Below are 13,413 nucleotides of genomic sequence, written 5' to 3' on the forward strand. Positions count from 1 at the left end.
ATTTGTGCTGATGTGCTGTTGCCCTCTCCGTATGAGCCGACCATGTGAGAGAAAACATATCACACATTTACACACACACACTGGGACTCCAGCACACACACAAAGACCTCTGACCACTTCCACAGCTCTGGCCTTTGTTTCAGACATTTACATAAACTATGGGTGGTTGGACGGAGTTCACACACAGCTGCACATATGGACAGAGATACACAAACAGTGCTACCCAACAGGAAGAACAGCTCTCTTTAGGCTCCACGTTTGAAACTTGATCATCACTGTTGCTGCTAAATGAAATAATGTGCTGTCCATATTAATAACCAGTATGATTAATCTGCACTTGTTTTACTGTAACTTCTTACACATGGCTTCTTTAGTCATCATACCTTCATGTGTGCATCACAACAAGAAGGATTACCCACATTATGCAGCTTTAATACAAAACACTGCATAATTTAATCTAACAAATGTTTTGAAGAAAAACACTTTATTTACCACAACGTTGTGTTCCCTTATGTAGACAGTGACAAAGATGAATAGAGTCCCAGACAAACAAACACAAATGTGCACACACTCCTCTGTGCACTCGCTCCACCTGTGTGTAATTAGCAGCAGGCATTTCCCGTCAGGAGGGCCGAGCAGTGCCAGGCAGACTGGGAATACGACTGGGACCGAGCCCCATGGGTAATGAACTCCCCAACATTCCCATTGAGACAACGTACACATACACATCTACACATCTACTGTGCAACACAACACTGGGAGACTGCTGGCATGGCAACCAGACAGAAGGCTTGCACTTTAGCAGTAGAAAGCATCCCGCAAAGCACACCTACACACACACATTATCCCTGCCAGAGCTGCCTTGAGCTTTAAAATGATGAGGGTACATCAGTGTTAAATAACGCAAATTTGATGATGACTAACCACAAATGAGCAACAGAGCCACGGACAAGCTGTCTTATCTTTGCATGAGTGGAGGAAAACAGTACTGTGCCCGGCCACAAGAGGCCACTGTTTCGCCTGATAACACAAGAACCTGAGCTCAGTCTTGTGGTCTGGCACATTGTTTATGGTCTGCTGCAAATCAGTGATCTGCTCTGCTTTCAGTAGCTTTGGATGTGAACAGTTATATATTCTTCAAACAATTGCAAACTTAATTTTAAAGCTAAAAGGCCTGATGTCTGCTTTATGGATATGAGGTTCAAATTGTATTTGTGTGGTTGCACACTTGTGGTTTTTGTTTACCTAAGATATCTTTTTATCTTTATTGCATTTCATTTATTCACATTTTTACATTTAATATACTTTAGGCTGCTTTTTTTATGACTGGAGTCAGTGTATAAAATTATCTGAGACTTTCATGTAACCTTACCACCCTGGGCAGTCTACGTCTGCATGTGATTATTACATTTATCCTTGTATTTGAGTCACTTCTTAGACATGGAACAGGACACATCATTTTGTTGAGAGAAATGTTAAAAGTCTAGGAAGAGGAGGTAAAAGTACCAGCAGGGATGAGAGTAAATGGCGTAAAAAAAGAGCAGAAAAGGGGCAAAATTGGAAAAAAGGTTTAATAAAGCAGTGAGTAAAAAAAGAATAAAGCCACAGGAAAAAAAGAGAAACATGATTGGGTGAATTGAAGAGTGACAGGATAAATAACAAATCAAATTTACCGGGTATCCATCCCGTCCAGCCTTGCCCTGGTGAGGTTAGAGATTGAAGCATGAAGCAATGAGAATGGTTAGAACAGAAACCAACAAAGCCGCTGAAAATAAATGAGCAGGTCTCATGACCCAGCACACCTTGTTTTAAAGGAGACATACATTCAGAAAAAGCAAGAAAAAAAAATCCTGTATCTGATTTTTGTCTGTACTTTGACTAACCTGCATGAAACAATCAGAAAGCAAATTGTCATTTATCTTGTTCTAGTGTTTTTACTGACAGCTGCCAGTCGGTAAATTTGACTTTAACTAATTGCACAGACACATCGTTACTCTGTGCAGTAGCAGGTGACTCATTACCACCCCATCCCTTTAAACTTTACGGGTTGGAGGCTGGACTTTGTGTGTGTTCAGGAAAAATAAATTATACATCGTTTCATGCACACTTAGTGGGAACCAGCTTGATTGACAGTTCTGTCCATTGAAACCATTCCTTGGATATTCAAAATGTCAGCTGGACACGTTGTTCTCTTCCATGAAAAAAGGAGTGTGTTTGAGAGCCTTTGCATACCTGATCTGTGCCATGTATCACAAAATAATTGAAAAATCGAAAAATAAAATCTGGAAAATACCCAAACATGACATGACTGTAGCCTCCAGTTAGCAAATGTATTTGTGTCAGTTTGAGTGTTTAACCTGCCGTGTGTGAGAATGTCAGCAGGAGTTATAGTCCCAGAGAGGGGGATAAGTCGCAGCTAATAAGTCTCGCTCACACACACACAGACACATGCACACATACACAAACACACAGTTCCCTAGGTGGTCCATTTATTGCAGTTCTCTGTGGATGCACATGTGTGAGTGAGTCTGTGTCACCCTATGAGTCTGTGTGTCTATGTTTTATTAGTGTGGGAGAAAACTGTATGTGGTGTAGTGAAGGTAAATATTTGTTTTTTTTGCATGTGTGCTTGCATATTTAACTCCAAAGTTAAAAAACCCAACATGAATCTATTTGCATACTACCTGGATGAGAGGAGATTGTACTTACAGGAGATCCTGCAACACAGAGAAAGAGAAATCAGGCATTAGAAAATGAACTCTATACATCTCAAATGAAGCGCAGCATGAGTGATTTAAAGTAATTTCTGTTTTGTGCAGCAATCAGTTCCTTCGAGCACTGGTGTGCGACAAGACCAGCAGAAGCAATGCGGTTTGTTAAATGATGACTGTAATTAAGCAGCTAAATATGATGCAGAACAAGCTCATTAGAGACGCTGCCAATATGGAGTTTGTGGTGAAGCCGTTATGATAAACAGACTTCTGGATAACGGGTCATGTTTTGCATTACAATATGAGGTCATGTCAAGATGAAGTTTCCTCAGAAGACACTTGTCATGTCTGAAGTAGGGGACAAACAGGCAGGAGAAAGGTCGAGGTGCTGGCTCAAAATTAGATGTCTCAGAGGTCTCTTCAGGGCAGCGTTTCAGATCTGATTGAAATACTCTGATGTTGAGCCTCAGCAGCTAAAAGTATCTGCTTGTCATGCTTAGTCTAACCAAAAACAACAGGAATGATCAAAAGACTCCTCTTGTTTTTAGTGGTCTTGGTCCTAATGGAATATTCTTATTAAAAACGTCTTTTAAAAGTCCAAGGCCGAGGGCTCTAATAAACCACCCAAACCTCTACAAAGTGAAGATATTATTTTGTCATTAAAAGGATTTATATCAGAGATTGGTTTGAATTTATCTGATTGAAATTTAAAACCAATCATGATGTTGATTTATGTGATTGTTAACACTGCTACAGCCGATGGCACAATTTGGGGCTGTGCCGCGGCAGCTCTGGAATAACACAGCTCATCATTATCCATGCAGCCCTAAACATCGACATAAACTCAAGATTGAAAACAGACTTCCTCTGGGGAATAGTGGAATATTTGTGGGGTTTTGTTACAATTTAAACACACAAAACACTCCTGCTTACATGGCCAGAATCTATGCGAGCCCTGAAGTTTACCGTTTGATCAAGGGAAAGGTTATTTTTGGGACAAGAGGAGCAGAAAGAGGGTGGAAAAAGTGAAGGTGGTGTGGATGAGAAGGTAAAAGGTGAAAGGAGAAGACAGAAGTGTTTGGGTTTATGAGGCATGAAGTCAATCAGGTTCAGCTGTGTCTAGACACTTGGACAAGGACCTCCTGTGCCAGACAGCTAGGTAAACAAATGCACACTGAGACCATCTTTGAGCATTGAACTTGAGACAGGTGTGAGGGTGGAGAATAATGAGGAAGAAAGAGACAAGGAATACGAGAAAAGGATAGAAGTAAACAGAAGAGAAAAGAAAAACAAGTAGGACAAACAGAAAAAGAAATCGTGAGAGTTGGGTTGACGTAAGAGACAAGGCGACAGATGCTTTACTGCCACGTCTGCCCTCTTTCCTGTTATTTGTAACTTGTGTTTCTGTTTCTTCTCTCATTTGTTATGTTTCTGAGAGAATGGGGGAAAACCCCTCTCGTTCTCTTGTAAAAATTGTCCCAAGTCATCAGTATGGGGATGGCGCAAGAGTCCCTGCATGCCACCTACCCCCGCGCTATAACCCGAGCTGCAATGTGAGGAGACAAAAGTAAACAGCAACAGAGACAACCTAAACAGAACCCCATCACCCTTTTTCAGATGCAGAACATCTTGTGACAAACTGTGATCCGCCAATAAGTGTTTTATACTGAACGTAACCAACACGGCAAGATTTCCCGTAATAATAATCCGTAAAAGACCAAGAAACTGAAACTAGATCCCATCCTGATTAAAGGATATGAGGGAATAAAAAGAAAACTCTGGTGATAATCTATATTTTTCTTTAATAAATCTCATAAAAAGACCAATACTTAAACTAGCCTTCACTGTTATCCAAGAACTATTGGGAACCCATCCACGAACCACAACAACGCACTGGATCAGTCTGATATTCACTGTTGCTGTTGTAATAACCACTAATAAGAAAAGTAATAAAAAAGGAAAGTACAGTACTTTTTTATGTTCTAATCTGAGTTATGTTTGCTCATAACTTCTGTGTTCAGCTGCTTTAATAATCACTTGGCCTATTTGAGAATAGAACTATATATATTTATGACCCCCTTTTAAAGATTCTTGTTCTTGGGTAGGAAATGTTTACATCTTCAGCCAGAGTTCAGGGTGGAGAGCTTCAAACAGGCTGAGGTAGACAGTTTAGAAAATTATCTTAGAACTGCCTTTGAGACGAGCATAGGATCATCTCAACAAATTGACGGATTAGAAACTTGCCTTTTGGATTAGTCTTGGATTGTTTTGTTTGGTGTGTTGACATTAAGAAAAGGATTAGATATATCCAGTCTTGTCATTTAAGGATAGCCTGTGAACGTCAACGCTGTAACTAAGCTGTGCCTTCTGCCATGATATCTGTACTGAAGGCTGCTGGAGTTCTGGGATTCAAAATTAGAAGGACATTGAGTGTACTGTAAAGCTGTGAATGGTTTAATGAGCAATAATCACTGGTGATCTGTCACTGAGTCAGCATCTTCACAGGAGAAGATCTCATCTCTCCAAGGCAATGACTCACAGCCGGACCGGAACCTTTCCATCTGACACATTTCCTGCAGAATAACTTCATCCCTGCAGGTTTTGATAAAATCGTCTGACAGTGTTGCACCATAATTTGTTCAATTCAACAGTCAATGAAAAACTCTAAACATGACTATGACTCAAACGTGTCAAACATCCGTTCTATCTGTCATGACGACTTTTAGCGTAACGGGGTTATGTCTCTGTGCTGTTATGTCTACTTCTTGAGTGTTTATGTGGTCGACTTGGAAAGAAAGAGCAACATAATAATAGCAGGTACTGATGTTGGCAAGGGAGAGTCTCATTAGGCTCATACTACGGCAGCTGCTACCGCTCAGCGAGAGCAACTGACATCTGGGCAAAGTTAGTGCAAACACATGGCCGAGGGACAGGGAGAGCAGCGAGGGACAGGGAGAACAGCAGCCCGTCATCCACCGGCCTGACTCATTGGGTCACTGCTTTTACCAGCCCTCGAACATACACAGTCACTAAGGAGGAAGGAACGAGTGTGGGAACAAGAGCGGGAAAGAGAGAGAGGAAGTGGTTGTCTTCCAGGAAAAAAGAGAAATAAAAGACAGTGATGATGAAACAGAACAGGTGGTGGGCATCACTTACCAGGTTCCCCTCTTCTTCCCATCCTTCCACGCTTTCCTGGAGGCCCTATGGAAACACACAGACAGAGCAGTAAATCCTCAGAATCAGCACTGCAGGGTCGAGTAGAGAACGACCGAGCATCACTTGCAGTTTCACTGCTGCTGGATCCTGTGTTGTGCCTGGCATTAAGTTTGTGTGTGCTGGCAAGGCACTTTAATGTCTGTATGTAGTGACGTACAACAGATTCAGATTTTAAGATGTGGTAACATTTAGAGCCAAGTGGACTATAACTTCATTGGAGACTGAGCCAAATGGATTGTTAGATATATGCTGATTCGTCCCTTCATTCTGGCTGTACATCAGACTCATGAGACCCTCTCCTCACTGTCTGGGCTCCATCCAGCCACCTCCCTCTGACCCTGTGGGTACCACCACCTTTCCGGAAGAACAATTTATACTGTTGGTGGAGAAGTCTGGTTAAGGTGTTAGAAATAGCGGGGGGCCGTAGAGAAACCAGAAGATGACGTCGCCAACGAGAGGGCTGACCTAGAGTTTCAGACCTCATGCTGCTACAGGACCATGAATCATTTCTACAAGACCACTGATTTACCTCAGCATTTGACTCGTTATTCAGAGGTACTGCTTTAGGATATGGTACACTTGACTATAGAAAATAAAAAGAGGAAAAAACATATAGAAAAGGTTCTGCTCAGGCTCTGAAAAATCACCCAGAGCTTCTTGTTAGCTTGGCAACTGTTGGAAGGCGAGGGAGGTCTGTACAGGTTTGAATTGGTCACAAGATGAGATGTTTTTTATAGTCTTTAAAAAAAGCAAATTAATTAATAACTAGAAAATGCAGAAATGTGTAAAGAATTCACCAAAAGCATGTTTATTTAACTGAGCTACAAATGTTTAGCTAAACATTACATATTGTTGTCTCTGTTTTTGTGTCATACACACATTTTTTTCGTGAAACTACTTTCAATAAATGAGATATATTTGAATTTGTTTTTAACACTGAAAAAGACATGTTGTGAGTGACTGTATTTTCATTTTTATGTCTACTTAAAAGCTAATGATAGCTAGCTACAGTCTTCTTTTCAGCTAGCAAAACTACAGTCAACAGCCAGAGTTGTAAAGCTTGTTTTTGTCCCTCTCTGTGTGAAATCAATGACCTGCAGATTCAAAAATGAGCTAAAAAACTCAAAAGGTCTGCCTCCATTATCATCGTATAACAACAGTAACCAAACCCAGCTTTCCTCTTCAAGGCCTGAAACCCTCCTGTAGGTAAAACGTCTTTCTCTTTCTTCCCATGTGCCCATCATCCTCCCACACTGGTCCTGCTCTTTTAATGAAATAGAAACCATACTGGGTATGTTCCTGATGCTAAGTGCTTGTGGCTGTAGACATGTTTTCCCTATTGTCCTTATTGAGGTTATTGTAGTGGCCTAATCACTTCCTGACTCAGCCGACCCTTTCAAGGAGAGCTCAATCCTGCACCTCCAGTGCCTTCCAATGTCTACCTTTATACCTTTCATTCTTCTTTACATTTTTATGCAACAGCAGCACTTTCCCCATCAACAGCAAACCATTGAACAAGAATATAAAGTCCACTGTTGCATGTTTTTATCTGATTTAGTTTGCCACTACCAGACTTTTTAGGCAACAGTTAGACCAATTTAAATGTAACAATGGAGAATGAGTGCAGCTGTGCACCTATGACTCCCATTTAAAATTTATGTTTGAACAATTTTAATCATTTAACACCTCCACATCCTCAAACCTCAGACACATATGCCAGTTCACATATGCACACACACACATATACACACACACACACACACACACACACACACACACACACACACACACACACACACACACACACACACACACACACACACACACACACACACTGCCAGCCATAGCATTTATATTAATGGTCTCCATATTCCCTAGTAGGCTCTACTTCCCCTATTTCAGCCCCCGCAGCCATAAACAGCACCATGCAGCGGCTCTGATGGAGGCTGAGGCCTCTACAGAAAAGGACGCAGCATTTCCTTTAGCCCGAAGGCAAGAGATGGGGAGGGCAAGTTGGAAGGGAGGGGAGGAATGTATAAAGGACTAGTGGTGTGTGGAGGAAAGAAAGTAGGAAAATGAAAATTGAGGGTCAGAGAGGAAGATTTACAGCAGGTAGAAAAAAAGATGGCAGAGACAAATGGCGCCTGGAGAGATAGAGTGGCTTCACAATCCGGTCAGAATCCTTTAAGAAAACAGTCCTTGTCTATTCAAAATGCTGGCTAACAAATGGATATTCACTTTAAGATATGGGTCACCAGGGTCCATGGCTGCTCATCCTTTATTGGGACATAAAAGACAGCCGTCGGCACGTTGACAGCTTGGTCGCCAAACACTTGAGGACTGGGCGTCAGAGAGACTGAAACCTGGAAATGGGACCGGCCTGGAGGTGGCTGATGACAAGCTGACGTAGGACTGTATTGACGGAGAGAATTAATGTGAAAACCAGCAGCAGTGGGGACCAGGGAGGTTTTATGTGTATGCGTGTAAGTAGTAGATTCCTATTTCAGGAGAGCAATGATCACATATCCTCTGACATATGGGCAAACAAACACATTAACACACCGTCACATGATGTGACTCAGGTGTCAGCATAAGTTGGGTGTCACTTCCTGCGTTGTTGTGGCAAAGCAGGGTCAAGAAATGTCACACAAGCACACCAGATTAGAAACAGTATATACATGAGAGAGAGAAGCAGGCTTTAGGATCATGTTTAACTCAACTACAAAGGAGCAGAGTGTATCATTATTTATTCATTATAAAACTACAACTGTCATTTTCCTCTTCTCCTGCTAGTCAAAGGTCAAAGGTTATCACTGAAAAACAGGTCGCACCGAGTGATTGCACGATTTATAGAATGCAAAAAAAGCGGATGGTGGGATGTTACAAGCTACAATGAAAGACAGAAGAGATGTAAAAAGTTTAAGTTCAAGGAGCAGGGAAAAGATGTAGTTCACTGCAGAAATGGGAGGACAAGTGCAGAACAAGGACGTCGTCCTTCATTGTAACAGGTGTTGAAAAACCCCAGAGAAAGAAAAATGGACCTCCACAAATGTCCTTAAGACAGGAAAGAAAAAAAAAGACTACATCCTGGTTTTGGATCTGCCTGTGGGACACTCAGACTGTGCTGGACACATGCAGGCTCAATCAGCATAGGCTGACATGAATATGAATGTGAGCACATAAATTAATCAAGTGACAACACACACACACACACACACGCACGCACATACACACACACACACACACACACACACACACACACACACACACACACACACACACACACACACACACACACACACCACAAACACACACATAATGAACTGCAGAGAGATGGTTTCCTTCAGCGCTGTATCTCAAGCTAACCCTAACCTTCTTTTGAAAGTAGGGCTGAAAAACATGCGGTCTAAAGTTTGACTGGGAGTCAGCCAGCAGGCTGAACACACCGAGGCAGGACAGGAGTCTTCTCCCCAAAGACTCTTTGTGTGTTTGTGAGAATGTCAGAAAAACCTAAGGCTGTGAGAAACAAACACATGGATCTCTGCCTGGATTCTGTATCTTTCATTAATCTCAACATGGCAGCAATTTTGAGAGTGACCCTTTTTCAAAGATCTCATGTACTGGCCTTCGTAGACTATGTTTCCACAGCACCATCTATTTGTCTGAGCTGAGTTGAAGATGAAATGTTTATTTCTTTTACATGGTCTCTTTTTAAATTTGTGTATATCTGATTATTCTGGAAAGAAAGAGAAGCTTTTGTTTAAAACTAAGTAATGGATTTGTGAACTGAGGAAGAAATATCTTAGCTGAGAAAAGTTGAAAGATGCAATTAAATTATATCTTTTAAATCTAGAAAGACACAGAAAGAAAGACACATAAGCACAAAATCCCAAGACTCACACACATAAATTGTGGCATTAATTTGGTTCCTCCATCAGCGCTTCTGTTAGTACGTCTGTGTTAAAAGCCACAGGTAGACAACCCTTCTTTTTCTCCTTCTCTCTGCACTTCTTCAATTCAAGCAACAATTCTAAGGCATGTATGACCAAATGTGCCTATTGCACATACATCTACACAGTTTACAACACACAGAAACACATTCACACACCCAGCCATCAGTCCTCCATCTGCTCTGTCTGTTTCTCATAGCCATGGCTCGGCTTGATTTAGCTACTGTGACATTTCTCGCAAACAAAGTGCTTCCAGGGAACAAAGCGCAGGATTGGTGGAACAAGCTCCCCCTCTGTCTCTTCTTTTAGGCCCCATTTTGTTTAACCCAACAACTGGGAGCAATAAAGAGCCAAATGAAAATAGCAGAATGTGAAACTCCATATGCACGACCACAGGACTTACATCCATCCATCTATGCTCCTCGTGCAACGGGGGAAAATTTAATTTAACTGGAAAGGAAGGGGAGGGTGGGGTGGGGGTGTGGAGAGGAAGGGTGTGAGCAGCGAAGGTCAGCGTCTTGCTTCCATGTTTGCTGGAGGCATTTTGTCTCTATGGCATCTCCTCTCTCACGTCCTCTACTCCATTTAATGTTCTTTAAATCCCAAGACGCAGACTTAACTCAATCCATAAATTACAATCAGGAGAATTTGGATGGGGTGACTTTATGAGGCATCAACACATTTAAATCAAGAGATCTGCTCATACTCACAATATAATACAGAAAATGCACTGACATGTAAATACATCAGCACAAGTTTTCAACAACAACTATAATTTTATTTTATTTGAAAGATGTTGACAGACAGAATCCAATTGACCCAAGAAATATTGACTTTAAACAGCTTTTGTTTAGTATTTAAAAGTGAGTTGTTTCATTATTTTGTCAAAGACTCAATATATTTGCTCAAAATAATATGTCAACTCAATTGCTATCATTGAGATTGTTTACTGATCTGAGATACAAATCGTGAGGATTCCCTCCTTTTAGTTTGTTGCGTGTTTGCACGTACGCTGACAGCTGTTCAGCCTCCCTGTCCGAAGTAAAACTACTTCTTCCAAACTGTCAAGTGATCTGTCAGCATCTCACTGTGCTTGTCCAATTCTCGTTCCAATAAGATGGAGGACACATGCTGTAGATGTAAACAGCAAACAGCAAACAGAAAGAGAAAAAGACAACGGATGTGATTCACATGGTGCTGATTCATTCTCCAGCTGCACCGCGTCTCTCCTGCCTGCAGGGTCAGACGGGGTTCAACTGCTCAGACAGGGTCCAAACCCTAGACTGTATATTAGAAGAGAACATAGCCCTCCTGACTCTGTCCATTGACTTGGGGGCTTCTGTTTGGAACTCTTGAGTTTGGTGTTTTTTAGCTGTTGGCCCTCTTGTTTTCTGACAGCAGGGTACGTATTTGGATGAAGGGGTGGATTCATTTTTACCGTGGTTGAACCATGGTAGCCATGGTGGCAACTTTTCAAATACAGGTCACTGTGCCCTAAAGCATACCCTGCTTTATTAGAAAAATTACAAAATGAATACCTTGCTCAGTTGACACGAGTTCACACTCTCATTTGTGTCCAAATAGGGAATGATGATAGGGAAAATATTAACAGTTCTAATAAATCAACCTCGATGTACACATCTTCTCTGATCTGGTTATATACAATCTGGCTTCTTTTTGTAGCAGTAGTGTCTCCCCCTGGTGTCTATTAAAAAAATGTAGTCTTACTGGACTTTAGTAATACTGTCATGCATGTATTTGCCTCAGTAAACTAGTGATGTGGTATGACTGTGGCATACCACGGCATGTGCCGAAAGTTCAGCAGCATGTGGCATGGTCAACTGCATACCACCAGGGGGCCAGCAGCACGCACAATTCCCCGTAGTGGGATGCCATCAGTATGCTAGTACACATCATTTGTCCTATTGGCAACTTAAGCACAATGTAATTTAGGGAATGTATATGCCTGTTAGCCTATCCAGTATGGCCAATCAGAGTAATTTATGGCAGATAGAATGTAATCCCACTGCAACCTTTGTCTTCAGGAAAAACTATGAATGGCTGACCTGTTGCTATCAATGTAGAGTTAGCTGTTTCTTATCAGCTTATTGCATAGAGGTTGGGCTGCAAGTGATGTTGTAAACCGATATTGTAGTCCTATCTGTTTTTAATTACTCTCACTAGCTAAGGTGGCAATGCTAAAATACTTGTATACATTCCTTTATTTATCTTACTATGTTGCTATGCCTAACAGATGTGGCATACTGTTGGCCGTGCCACATGCTGGGAATTATTGCCATATCCTGCTGACATACGGACATATGTAGTGGCATGCCATTGGCCACTTTCAGATGTCACTCCCCGTAAGACTGCTGTTTGTGTCTTCTGTATAATAAACAGCAAACCATGACTTCTTAATTTGCCCCTTGTTTGTTTCCTAAAACCAAAAAATTAGTTTTTGCACCAAATCACAAAACACAATCTTATCTTTGTTTTACTGTGAGAGTGTCTTAGACCCAATAATGGATATCAGAACTGTTAATGTAAGATGTATCTGAACCATGTAAAGAAAAACATAGAAACATGAGTCTGTACGGCAGACTTCATACAGATAAGCAGGGAGGTTACTCATCCAGTAGTTCAATATCTCAAAGATCACAGTTATTAGATACTAACCAAAGTTTTAAACTTTAGTGTTTGTTAAAATAAGTTATTACCTCTTATATTTTCTGTACGTCTTAACCACAACCTCAAACACATCACTATGAAACTGAACACTGTGCCTATGTTTGGACTATGCTTCACCTCTTTGTTGAACTGTGGTTACAGAGAGATGCTATACAGTAAACATCACTCTGGTATTCAGGCAAAGGTTAGCCGCAATTGGGTAACAAGAAGCCCCGAACACATTGGTACCAGGTCGACCTTCCTGTTTTACTTTCAGCTTCAAGTGTTGCGTGACTACAGAGTGGATTTCTCTGAGGGAAGTGAGAGGGCGTCTGTGCCAGGGTCTGGAACTGGATGTGTGTTAGGCTATCTGGATGCCTATTTCATGCCCATGCATGTGTGATCAATGTATAGGTTTCCTGTCATGCTCTGTCAGGGCTGAGTGACACTGTCGTAAACCTGTGTGTGTTTAAGTGTGCATGCATGCTGCTGGGTGTTTGCATGTTGTTTATGTCTGATGCATTATTCATTAGATCCTAATGAACAATATACACAAAAAGCCCACAATGCCTTGTTTATTTGCGATTTGCACTTGCGGAAAACTTTGATGATGTGTTTACATTTGAAGGCGAGTTCGCATGCACAGGTTCAGGAGGAAGGGGATCACGCTATTCTGCATCAGCTCTAGTGTTGTGATGTCCAGCAGGTGGTTTGCGTTGAGTGGCAGCGTGGTGCTGAAAGGCAGCCTGGGTAGTCAGTTCGTGTCACAGCTAATGAGAGGTGAAGGCAAAGACAGGCCTGCCCTCCACACATGGACAGACGCAGTCAAAACAATAAGAGTGCCCTTGCAAAACACAGCCAGCACCATC

At 41.6% G+C, this 13,413-nt stretch overlaps 1 protein-coding gene across 1 annotated transcript in view; it reads right to left on the minus strand.

Annotated features, from left to right (window-relative positions):
* si:dkeyp-44a8.4 (collagen alpha-1(XXIII) chain) overlaps positions 1-13,413 on the minus strand; it is a 139,682-nt gene that overhangs the window by 29,665 nt on the left and 96,604 nt on the right. Inside the window, exons 3-5 of the mRNA XM_034689148.1 lie at positions 5,868-5,912; positions 2,710-2,717; positions 1,674-1,700 (exon numbers count right to left, since the gene is read on the minus strand). Coding sequence (XP_034545039.1) covers positions 1,674-1,700; positions 2,710-2,717; positions 5,868-5,912 — 80 coding nt within the window. The remainder of the gene's footprint in view (positions 1-1,673; positions 1,701-2,709; positions 2,718-5,867; positions 5,913-13,413) is intronic.

Source organism: Notolabrus celidotus, chromosome 8 (genome assembly GCF_009762535.1).
Source record: "Notolabrus celidotus isolate fNotCel1 chromosome 8, fNotCel1.pri, whole genome shotgun sequence".
NCBI classification, from domain to species: domain Eukaryota; kingdom Metazoa; phylum Chordata; class Actinopteri; order Labriformes; family Labridae; genus Notolabrus; species Notolabrus celidotus.